The 12,285-nt window shown below is 52.9% G+C and overlaps 1 protein-coding gene across 4 annotated transcripts in view; it reads left to right on the top strand.

Annotated features, from left to right (window-relative positions):
• The window catches only part of KIRREL3 (kirre like nephrin family adhesion molecule 3), a 559,614-nt gene that overhangs the window by 460,504 nt on the left and 86,825 nt on the right, over positions 1-12,285 (top strand). For all 4 annotated transcript variants that reach the window (XM_082340549.1, XM_082340548.1, XM_082340550.1 and 1 more), the window contains 2 exons: positions 2,890-3,039; positions 7,610-7,759. In XM_082340549.1, the coding sequence (XP_082196675.1) occupies positions 2,890-3,039; positions 7,610-7,759 (300 nt within the window). The remainder of the gene's footprint in view (positions 1-2,889; positions 3,040-7,609; positions 7,760-12,285) is intronic.

The following is a 12,285-nucleotide window of genomic DNA, read 5'->3' as shown; positions in this document are numbered from 1 at the left end:
TTTTGAGACTATCCTGTGTACCTGTATCCCTCCAGAGACATTCTTTCCATAGAAAAGCCAAGGGGATCCAAACAAACAAAATGTGAAAGCCGAAAACTCTCTCTGAAGCCTGCTAGGATGGGTCGGGAGACTCTGGTCCCCTCGAGGCCTGCTGCTACTTCTCTGCCCCTCAGGCTCCCTTCCGGCGGCCCCTACCCCAACTCCTGGCTCCGAGACAGCCTCCAAGGTGAAATCGTGACCTCCACGCCTGCTTCTGACACCCTCTCCTCCCAGCCCCTCCAGAGCCCGGTTTCCATGGTGACAGCCCCTCTTCTCCCTGGGGCACTGCCACACCCGTCACCCTTGGGCTTCTCACCCTCGGCCCTGCCCGCACCTTGGCCTGGGGATGCTTCCTGCACTCCAGCTCTCTGGGCACCCTCACCAACACCAAGAGGAAGCGGGATTGGGGGCGGGGGAGACCAGGCCAGTTCCCACCGCAGGCCTCCCTATTCGTGGGCATTCTGGGGGCTCAGGCTCCACTGCTGAGGGCCAGCTCACCCCAACCCCCCGGCTCTCAGCTGACAACCCGATACTTCTCTCTGATCACACAATCTTTGGCAGCTATTGCTGCTGTCTTGACACTGTCCTTGCAAGGAAGGTGCTGAGATAGAAGAATGCGCTGTGAAATCATCATGAGGGCCTGGAGAAGGAGCCTGGGAGAGGACCGGCCTCCCACGCTCTCGTCCTCTCTACATCCCAGCCTCTCCCGCCCCTCTTTCTCCTCCTCTTCTCCCTGCTGCCTTCTCTCCATCTCTCTCCTCCTCTCCCCTCCTGCTCTCCTCACTCCCCTCCCTCTCTCGCTCCTTCTCCGGTCTCTCCCTCCCTTTCTCCTCTCATCTCTTCCCTCCTTCTCTCTCTTGTTTTGGTGCCAGAAACAGTCTAATTACAACAGGGAACGTGAAGAGACAGAAAGGAAGAAAAAAAAACAAAAAACCACCCCACCACACATAGCTGATGATAATGTCCTATGAAATCTAATTTATAAAGCTCAAATCAGAACAAAAAGTGTTACTCTCCCAATTCAGGGCCGATTTGATTTTTAATGAGATTCCTCAGAGACCCAGCCGAGATCTCATCAGGTTGAAAACTCAGCTACCTTCCCGCCTGCCACAGACTCTCCAGTGTGGACCTCTGTCTCTCCTCCACTGCCATCCCCAGTGCCCCTTGGAGCCACACGCCAGTGGCTCCCTTCTTAGGGCCATCTGCTGCTGACAGCTTGGCCCTAACCGTGGTCCAAGCCTGGGGCTCTGTGCCCCCAAGTTGGACAGCAGCCGGTGTCCAGGACCTCTGTGGCCACCTCTGACTCTCTCCAGGTGGAGGACAGCAGCCAGTGTCCAGGACCTCTGTGGCCACCTCTGACTCTCTCCAGGTGGAAGGGCAGCCTGCCCACCAGGTCCTGTTTTCCTCGGCTGTGTATCTGCATCTGCAGAGCAAGGGGTAGGAAAGAATACAGGCTTAGATGTCATGAACCCCAGGTCAAACCCCACTCTTTAGCTGTGTGACCTTGGGCAGGTTACTTTGCCTCTCTGATCTGGGTGTCTTTGCTATAAAATGGGAATAGTCCTGCTCTGAAGTGTAATTACACGGTTACAGGAGGGACAGCATGTGAAGCACAGATGGCACTGTGGGCCGGGAGCTCAGTGGACGTCAATGTCCCATGTCCTGTTGTCCATTCAGCTGTGGCCTCCCAGGGAACATGGGTCACATCACCCCCCTTCTTCAGCAATCCCTCCAGGATGAGGCGTAGGGACCTGCATGCAATAGATGAGAACATGGTCCTTAGAGCCAGAAAGTCTTGGATTCGCTGCCCTGGTCCTGCCGCTAGATGCTCCCTGGACAATTTAGTTAACCTCTAAGGCTCAGTGTGCTGAGTCCCTGTGAAAAGGGGCTAATAAGGCTCCACACAAGTGTTGTGGGGATGTGACAGCCACAGAGAAGGCCCACAGGGCACGTGGTGAGTCATTAACATGTGCAGCTCCTGTTACTATGTTTTTACCTCCTAGGGCCTCATTTCCTCACCTGAAAAATGGGGATAAAAATAGTACCTGCCTCATAGGTTGTTATGAGGATGAAAATATTAGCAGGCTAATATTTTTAAATCTCGGAACAATGCCTGGCATATTGCACCCAATGTGGGTGTCTCTGTTTAATAAAATATGAACTGCCTACCTTAGATGGTTCAGGGAGGTGTGTATGGGCAGGTGTGGGTTCACACTGATGATTTGCTCCCAGTGACAGAGGGGCTGGTGCAGGATCTGCTGCAGAAAAGAAAGGGACAGGAGACGATTACCTGCTCACTCAACCCCACCATCCCTCACACTACACCACCCCTCATCCTGCCAAATTTGGCCCTAGTCCCATCCTGGGAGCCACTAAAACGATGATATTATTGATATTTCTTGGATTCTCAGGTTTAACCAAAGCACACCACACCCTATGCCTGTTGCCCTCTTGAAGCACACCCCGCCCCCCCCAGGATGCTTCCAACTGGGGGTCTCTCTCCTGCCTCTGCCCCCTTGTGGAAGTAGGCGCCAGGAAGTGGCGTTAAGGGGAAAGAGGAATAACACGTGCCAAGTGCAGCAGTGCATGGTCCGTTTTGGGGACTGGAGGATGGCTGGACCACAGTGTGAGTGCGCTGGGGATTGATGGGCAGGGAGCCTGCAGCCGGGGCCAGCTCCTGCAAGCGGTGAATGGAGCTGGGGGCAGCGAAGAAGCCACTGCTGGGCCCCAGGCAGGTAGGGAGGCGCTCTGGAGGTCCTTGTCCCCCAGGGCAGCCTGGGCTCTGCTTCCATAGCTCGAGGGGAAGCCCTTCCGGCAAGTAACTGACCGTTGCACTTGTTTCCTTCCTAGGTCAAGTGTACTCCTTCAGCCAGCAGCCCCAGGACCAGGCTGTGGTGTCGGGGCAGCCGGTGACACTGCTATGCGCCATCCCTGAATACGATGGCTTCGTTCTGTGGATCAAAGACGGCTTGGCTCTGGGCGTGGGCAGGGACCTCTCAAGTGAGTACCCCCGGACCTCCCCAAGAAGGCCTAGAACCCGCCCCTGCCCTACCCACCCACCCCCCCTCCTAGGGAACCCCACCTTCCTAGGCATTTGGGGATTAAATCTCAGCTTTCATTGCAGATCCCACGGGCAGAGGCAGGCGAGGCAGGCCCTGGGTCCAGGATGCATAGGACTTTGAGGGCCCCTCTGACTTCTGGTGATGAATTACGAGTAAACCCTCAATTCTGGCGGTCAGCCCTAAACTTAACACAGTGTTGCCCTGGAGGGTCCATTCCAAAGTCAAACATGATTCACATAAAGTCAGTTTTCCAGAAGTAAAGTGTTCCTTTTCCTTGGTCCAAAACGTATTCCCCACTTAAGTCACAACCTTGTTCTTCCCTCCTTCCATCCATTAAAGGGAGCCAAGTAGATTGAAAACGCGAAGAAACCTGGTTGAGTTTAGGGGTCGCCATGTGACGGGGAGAAAAGAAAACAAGTGTTTAAAATAAATTCCAAGCCTCGTTCAGCCCACCACCCAGGCTGGCATTCAGCAAAGATGGCTGTTGATGGCTGGCGTCTGTGCTGCCTAGTTGGTGCCCACGCCCCGTCACCTGTTAACTATTGTAAATGTCAACCCTTAAGCCCATACAGATGTTTTTCCAATCCATCCTCTCCCCTGGGAGAAAAAAGAATGAAATCATCCTCCTGGTCACTCACCCATCAGCCATTATTATTCTCCCCTGAGGAGGGTAGGCATGTGGCTGTTTGCTAACTTAGCATAAACCGCAAAATGCAGAACGAAGAATGTGGGTATCCCTGTGGTTGGGGAGTGTCTGGGGGTGGAGAAGGAGAGAAAAATATGTATTCAACGGAGAAGTAGCTTTGCCTCTCTCATGGTGTTCAGCTGCAGGAAAATAAAAATCGAAGTGCACTCAGGAACATGATGGTTGGGAAATTAATATTTTAAAATGTGAGTTATGTCTTGCCAAAAATGTGTATTGAAACATTATAGCAATGGTCAATAGCATCACAGGGTTTGAGTGCTGCAGCCCAGCTGAGCTTGGATAAAATACACAATCACTTCTCCAAAATATACTGTGCTGCCATAAAATTTAAGTATTGTGGGAACCAGCCAATTTCAGGGACTCTGAACCCCCTTACCCCAGAGGAACTGGAGGAATAATACGATCTTCCCAAACCGAGTCCTTCACGCTCCACGAGGCTGTGAGCTGGCCCAGCACTGTTGCTGGTTAAGGAAGCTCTCTGGGTTCCTGGTCAGTGGTTTTCAGCTTCCATCAGGGACTGGGGACTTGTTGGGTGGGTGAAGAGGAAGCCCCAGGTCACCATGGATGGTTCATAGAGTGGTCATCGCTGCATGGATAATTGACCCTCTGGCATCCACTTCCATGAATGGCTTTCTGGGATCCAGCATTGGGTCCTGCTAAGTGCTGGAGGGCAATGGGATCTGATGAACTGGGGTCCGTTTCCTCTCCAACTTGACTCCATCGATAGAAAGAAAGTCAGCCCTCTCCTTGCAGAGCCAATAAACTCAAAATCTTGGTAGCGTGTTTTCTCTGTATTTGATCACTTGTCCCAAAATAGCATCATGACAATAATGATAAATATATGCTCAATAAACACTGTTTGTTTGCCTGATAAGAACGTGAGTGTAATAGATCTCAATTCAGTTCAGAAAGTATTTGCCGAGCACCTAACACTATGGGGGAACTGGGGCCCGTGTTATGGGGTTTCAGCCTGCTACAGCTCTGCCCTCTTCTATTTTAAATGTGTAGCCCCATCCAGTCTACCAGAAATGATGCCTTAACTGAAGACCTTACTATCTTTCTGGTCACCAAAGCTGGAAAAAAACAGTCGAAGGAAGTGATTTATAAATACACTCCCTCATACTGATGGAACATTTTTCTTCTAAGAAGCTCAAATACTTCTCAGACATTATCTCATAAATCTACAATCATCCACGGGTAGAAAGAGAAGGCTTTTCCCCTTTGTTTGGCAGGTAAATAGAATCACAGCTGAGAAAGAAATTGATTCAAACAAATACCCAATCCCAATGCATGGGACCCTGGCTCGTAACCCCAAAAGCCCTTATACCCTGTCTGCTCTCCCTCCTCAAAACAGGGACCTCTTTGGCTACCCTACGTCATTGTTATGTTCATTTAAACTAGCATTTATAGACTACTTACTGAATGCCAGGCACTTTACATAGCTTATCCTGTCTGATCTTCACCGCAACTCTGTGAGGTACTAGCATTGTCCCCACTTTACTGACAAGGAAATGGAAAGGCAAAGAAGTTAAAGTAACTGACCCAAGACAACAGAGCTAGGCAGTGATAGAGCTGACATTGGAACCCAGGCAATTTGTCTGTAGAACCCAGACTCCCAATAACTTTGCCTCCCCTGGGAGTAGCAAGAGAGAGTATTGATGCTGTGGAAGGAGCTAGAACTTCCCCAGAATCTGTGCTTCTGGGCCTGTGCTTTCCGAAGATGCTGTCAGTCCTTGGGATAGCATCACGGCTCGCTGCCTAATTATGCAAATACAAACAAACCCATCACTGATGTTTTCAGCAGCTTATGAGAGCGGAAGCCTGCTGTTGACGGCTTGCAAGTCAACAAAAACACAAGCCCCGGCCAAGATGCCTGCAGGAGACCAGGGGCTAATCACAGGACAGTGGGATCCAGAGGCTGGGCTGGAGGGGCTAGGGGCAGTGCGCCAGCTACACTGAGGACAGCCGCAGCAGGGTGACAGCTGAACTAGCACCCACTTCCAGCCCCTCACCCGGCCCCAGGGAGAGCCAACTTAACTTAGCCGGGCTCCTTCCCAAAGCCCAGCAGAGGGCAGGAAGGGCGGGCAGGGGGGCGGCCGGGCTCTTGGGGGTACAGCTGATGGCCTTGTAGCATCTCCGGCCAGGCCTGAACAGCTGTGCAGGGCAGGACCTCTTGATGGCATGATGGGGACAACGCTAGTCGTGAAAACGTGAGCCTGAAAGTCTCAGCCACACAGGATGCACCCCAAAAGCATACTGGGGAGTCTGGTGGAGGATCACAGCTACCTCCACTGACCAGAAATGGGTGCTGCTTAACAGCCCACCCCCAGGGAGCCCTGCCCCACCTCTGGAAGACCCTTAGGTTATGGGGGGTAAAAGGGGCCTAAGAGCACCAACACTTCATCCAGAGTAAAAATCTCCTCTGCAGTATTCCTGACAGGCGATCATCCTATGTATGCTTGAATACAGCCAGTGACGGGGACCTCACTACCACCTCTGGCAGCCCAGATCTTTGTGGGACACCAGTAAATTGTTAACAATATTCTAAAGTATTTCACCATGTTCATTCTGACCCTTGGTCCTAATGCTGTCCTTGGGAGCTACATGAACATATCTAACCCCCACTAAGAGACTTGGAAATATTTGAAGAGAGCTATGGCACGTCCCTCTGTCTCTGCTTCTGTCTCTTAAGCACTAGTCTTCTCTTTAAAAGGCCAAATGTGCCCAATTCCCTCCTCCTATGGCACGTTTCTGAGAACTCACTCTGCCCTAGCGAAGGCCCTTCAGAAAGAGGAGCAGTGTGGGGCTGCTGGAGGGTGAATGGGCCTCTGAGGGGAGGAAGGACCCTGTAAGGCACTGGTGGGGGGAAAGCAGAGCTCTGGGAAGAGGACTGATGGAAAACAGGTCCTGCTGGGAGAAACTAAGGAGGTCGAGGGTCCAAGACCCGGGAGAGAGAGGCTCTGCCCATCCCGGCAGCCACGACTCATGTTGGCATTTATATTCAACCCGCAGAGCATAGGAAAGCTGCTTAATGATTTATCATTCTCAAGCTTTTATTTATCTGTTATTCATTGCCCATGGTGTAAGAGGCCCCAAATTTTTAAGTATCCCGAGTGCCTCCTAAGTGTTTAATCAGGCCCTGGGGTTCAGGGGGTCGTAGTAGGAATGACCAGAAAAGAGTCACTTACAGTTCCAAGTGACCAGAGGTTCCTGGGAACTGGTGGGTGGGCCTCGGTTTCTACTTCCTATCCATCCTGAAACTAAAGTTTTCCCCAAAATGACTCTTGATCCTTTTCCTAGTTTTTTTTTTTCCTTCTTCTCTCTCCTTCTGACTCTGTCTTCTCGGTTTGTACATCTCAGCCTGGGTCTCTCTGTCTCTCTGTGTGTCTCCTTATTAGGATGCATGTCTGCTTTGCAAACCACAGTGCCAAGTGCGCTGCTTTCCAGGGTGACAGCCCCGCTGTGTCTGTCCACACTTAGCACCCCTATCTCTGCTCTCTGCTTCCCGCTCTAATAATAGCTTCCCCAACATTCCTAAACTTAAAACCTACAGTACCCTTGTACACACACACACACACACACACACACACACACACACACACGCTGCCCCAGCCCCCCGGGGAAACTCTCTTTTGTGCTCCTTATACTGAGATCAGGGCCCTGTGCAGTCACCTCCTGCTCTGCCAGCCCCTAAGACCAGCCCCGGCTCGGGTGTCCCCCCGGTCCCCCGCGGTGCCTGTCTGTCATGCCCGGCTCCTCCACCCCCGCCCCAGCCCTCCTGATATGCCTGCCGTCTCCACAGGTTACCCACAGTACCTGGTGGTAGGGAACCACCTGTCGGGGGAACATCACCTGAAGATCCTGCGGGCAGAGCTGCAAGACGATGCCGTGTACGAGTGCCAGGCCATCCAGGCCGCCATCCGGTCCCGCCCCGCACGCCTCACCGTCCTAGGTAAGAACCGTCCGTACGCTGGGCTGAGGATGCTGTGGGAAGCACCCTGGGCTCAGCTCCAGAAGCCAGGGGCCAGACTGGAGGGGCCTCCCCCCTGGACAAAGCCCCCCGGCGTTGTCCCACAGGGCTCTGACCACTGCTGCCCCACTGTGTCGGTCCCTCCCCACCCAAAGGGGGAAAATGAAAGTTCCTGCCCTGGACATCAGAAGGCCAGCACCAGCTGACCTCTGACTTTGCCCAACCCCAGTGTGTTTGACTGCCACTTAGGGAGTTAAAAGGGGCTCCTGGGTGCTTATTTATTGAATCAGGAAGCATGTTCTGCACACGTGATCCAGGTGAGGTCCTGTGCTCGGTGATGGAGATCCACAGAAGAAGGGGACACATCCTCGAGCCCCTTCTTTCTGAATTGCCCTGACAAAGCCCCATCTAACCCCCTCCCCTGTCAGACTCAGCATGGAGCTCAGTTCTCTCCATGATTTCAGCATCCATAGGGACCACCCTGACCCTGCTCCTTCCCGCCTTTGCTGCTCCCTGGGAATCCCGGCTCTCAGGTCCCGGGCTGCCTACGTCATCCCCAGGAAAAGTCATTTCAGGTTCTTATGCTCAATCACACCTTTACCCCTCGGTCGTTCTCCATCGTGGCTTCCCAGGAGCCCAGCATTCCTGGGACATCCTCCTGAGGGGGTCCCCACTCCTTGACTCGGGCACACCTGCCTGAGACCAGGGGACGGGCTCGTCTACCCCTCCAGCTGCCTCGTCCCAGCTTAGAGTTCAGCCCCTGTCAGCTGCCTCCTCCGGCCGGATGTTAGCCAGGAGCCAGGCCCTCGGGGAGCCACGCCCCGGCACATAAGTAATAATAGCTCACGTTCGCAAAGCGCTACACAACAGCCCTCTCAGCACCTCCACTTATGTTACCGCGCCGGTTCCGACGCCGGCCTGCGGGGCGGGGATTGTGGCCCTGGCTGAGGGTCTGAGGCTCAGAGAAGCAAAGGGCACGCGTGGGGGATGGCACACAGGCAGCCAGAAGAGGGAAGTCCCTCCCACTCCCGCCTCCTGCAGCCGGTGTGAAGTCTGACAACAGGGTCAGCAGCTGGGGTGCTGCCTCCTTGCCACCGGCTGCTCAGAGATGAAATATTTACGAGGGTGTCAGGTTATCTTCATATCTACACGGCCAGCACACGGGGTAGACTGTCTCAAGCACAGCAGCAGACTGACCCTGGAGGACCACTTACCCAGCTCGGAGCTTGGGCTTCTTGAGACGGGAAGGAGGAACTGGGGGCCAACCTCAGAAACCCCCTTCCACCTCTGAGTTTCCCCCCACCTGCGATGGAAGGAATGAGAAAAATAAACCTGCTCTGGAGGGTCAGTAAGTTGGGATTGACCAGGAAGTGGGCCTCCTGTGTTAGAAGGAGAGGCTGCCACCTTCATCTCTCCTGAGATGTGGCTAAAGTGGGACCCGGTCTATAATCGCTGTGGGGATTGAGGGAGGAGAGAGGAGGATTTAGTGCCTAATATATTTTCTGATCTTTAAGGATTGCAAAAGGCCATATAGATTTGCTAAGCGGAATTGTAGGATCTTCATCTCCAGAGGTTATTTAGCACCACCCCTGCCCTTGTACCCCTTCTAGAGGGTCCCAGAGATGCTAAGATGAGAGGAACCTGAGCAGCGCCCACTCCTGACTTCACACAGGACCGAAAACAGATGGAGACTCCTCTGGTTCTTAAGTTCACGTCCTGGTATCAGAGCTTCAGCCTGGTCATACCCAGCCAGTCACAGCCTCCTTTCCTCTCTACTGTCTCAGTTAGGTGACAAAGTCCACCTTATCCCAAAGGTTTTACAGATAAGGAAGTTGAGGCTCAGAGAGGCAAAGGCTCTCATGGGAGGTCACACAGCTTAATTAGCCCTCAAAATAGACCCCAGATTTTCCAACTCCAAACCACTTATGTTACCGCGCCTGTTCCGACGCCGGCCTGTGGGATGGGGATTGTGGCCCCAAATGAGGGTCTGAGGCTCAGAGAAGCAAAGGGTGCTCTCTGCCCGGCCTCCACATCCCTAAATGCCAGGAAGATTGCCTTTGTCTGGCTGCTTAAGAGCCAGGCTTCTGAGAGCAGGGCCTCTGGATCTGATCTGAACAGACTTAATTTTGTCTGGGGTCACATCTAAAAGGCATTCACTGCCCCGTCTCCCTCTCCAGAGGCCTGACCTGGCACTGGCTTCTGGCAGTTTGGGGTGGGAAATGTTTCACAAGTCTGGAGATCAGTTGAAGAGGGGGAAGGCAGAGTTTCCAGGATACCCTAGCAGGACGGCCTGGGTAGAATTCCTGAGGCCAGAAAGAGAGACTGAGCTGGCATTTGTCCATCAGACTTTCATAAGGACTCCACAAAAACCACTTCTCAAGCTTCCCCAGGCTCTGCTACATTCCCCCCTGACTCCTCAAGGCTACCCTAAGTCCCTACCCCTGAGTGGTCCTGTGGGTCCCAGCCCCGACCTGGCCCTGCAGGACTCTAGCTGAGTTTCTCCATGGTATACAGCCCCACCTACTGCCCTGGAGGGAGGCCCTACAGGCAGAAGCTGACCCAGCCTTCTGGAAAGGGAGCCTGGTCTATTCATGGTGGTAGATAGACAGGGCTTCTCCTGTCCCAGCAGAGAGAGGGCTGTTTCTACCCTGGGCAGCCAGCTTCCCAGCCAAGATCCCATCTGCTTTGCCATGACATCTCAGCCTGGAAAAATGTCCCAGCCAGATCCCCAAGGGAGGCGCTGCTTTCCCTATGTTCCAGGAATGAGAGAGCTTTCCTAATTTAGTCCGTATTTGCCTGAGATAGATTTTTAATTAAATAAAGTAAGAGCCTGATTAGAACCTGCAGAAGTTGTAAGAGAAGAATCAGATGGTATTCCAGCAAAATTGCAAAGCAAACACTTTGGCTGGAACAGAGGGAGACCCCCAGGGGTCTTCCATCAAAGCACCAAGTGAGAAGGGCAAATACGAGAGATTATATAGCCAACAGATGTGCACTGTTAAAATATGCAACTGCCGGCAGCCTGCTTAGAGAAGTCAGAGGGCCAGCTCAGAGTCTGCCATGCTCCAGGGAGGGCATGGGGACCCGGGCCCGGCAGCCAAGCCTAGAGTCACAGACACATTAATTAGCCTTGTGTTCCCAGCTCTCAGATGCAATCAGGCAAGGAGCCACTGCGAGCCGAGCACTTGCTACCTCAGGGAGACGGAGGGAAGGAGCCAGGGGACAGAGAGGGAAAAGGGGAAGGGACAGATCCTGTGAAGCTGAGCAAGGCAAGGTCTGGGCGCCCCTCCACCCCACAGAACACCTCCGGAATCGTGGTGTCAGGGGCAGAGCCACAGGCTTGGAGGCAACAGTCACGGTCCTGCCATTAACCAGCTGTGTGATCTTGTTACCCAGCCTCTCTGGGTCTCGGTGTCCTCATCTGTAAAATAAAGGTGGCGATAAATAAGATGACCCATTACTATGAAGAACCATCCAGCTCCCAGAAAGCAACGACTTCTGCAATAAGGAGCCCAACTTGCTCTACCAGCTATTTTAGGAAAATCCCCCACTGGAACCCGAATTCATGTGGTGCCTGAGTCATAGACAGTAACTGATGAGGGTATTTTAGGCAACATCCCACTTTGAGGCTATAGAAAGGACCTTTCAAAGTCCTGCCCAGCGCTGGGATTCCGGCTGTACACCTTAGCCCCAGAGCCCTCCTCCACATCCGGCTTCCATGAACACCCAGCCGGCTCTGCCGGGACGCTGCTCAGGGCCCCCAGCACGTGTGCAGAGCTGTGGTGCAAGGGGAAGAGGCTGCGCCGAGAGCCAGAATACCTGCCTGCCGCTTACTCACTGTGTGACCTTGGGCAAGGTCCTCAGAGCTCCCTCTGGGCCTCTGGTTCAACTCTATAACCAGTACTTAGTACAGGGTAGATACTCAGTAACGTTGGGGATTTTTAATGAATGAGTGAATGAACGAATGAGTGATTGAATGAATGGATGGAGTTTCTGGTTCTTCATCTATAAAATGGGGATGATAAAAATACCAATCTCCTAGAATTGTTGCGAGGATGAAACTAACACACATGCCACTAAGTGGCATGCACTTTCAAGTTACACACCCATGCACACTGCTGCTTCTCCCACCTGCCAGAACCCCTGAGTTGAAAAATACCAAAACGGTTCCAGGGCCAGAGCTGTAAGGGTGATATTGCATGATGTGATCCTTCTAACTTCCTGAAAACCGGGAAGGCAGGGATTTGGGGGACCCAGAGCAGGAGGACACGAGCACCAAGGATTTGATCGACACATATTATGGGCCAGGCACTGGAGATTCATTAGTAAATCAGAGAGAAAAGCACCCCTGCCCCGGTGGAGCTCGTGTTCTAGTAGAGAGAGAGAGACAGTCAATACATAATAAACATTAAGCAAGTACATTGTGTAGCTGTGTAGGATATCAGATGGTAACAAGTGCTATGAAAATGAGAAAGCAGAGCAGAGTAAGGCGGATTGGAAGTGAGGCG

This window comes from Balaenoptera borealis, assembly GCF_965194805.1.
Source record: "Balaenoptera borealis genome assembly, chromosome: 11".
NCBI classification, from domain to species: Eukaryota; Metazoa; Chordata; class Mammalia; order Artiodactyla; family Balaenopteridae; genus Balaenoptera; species Balaenoptera borealis.
This window is presented reverse-complemented; position numbering and strand designations above follow the sequence as displayed.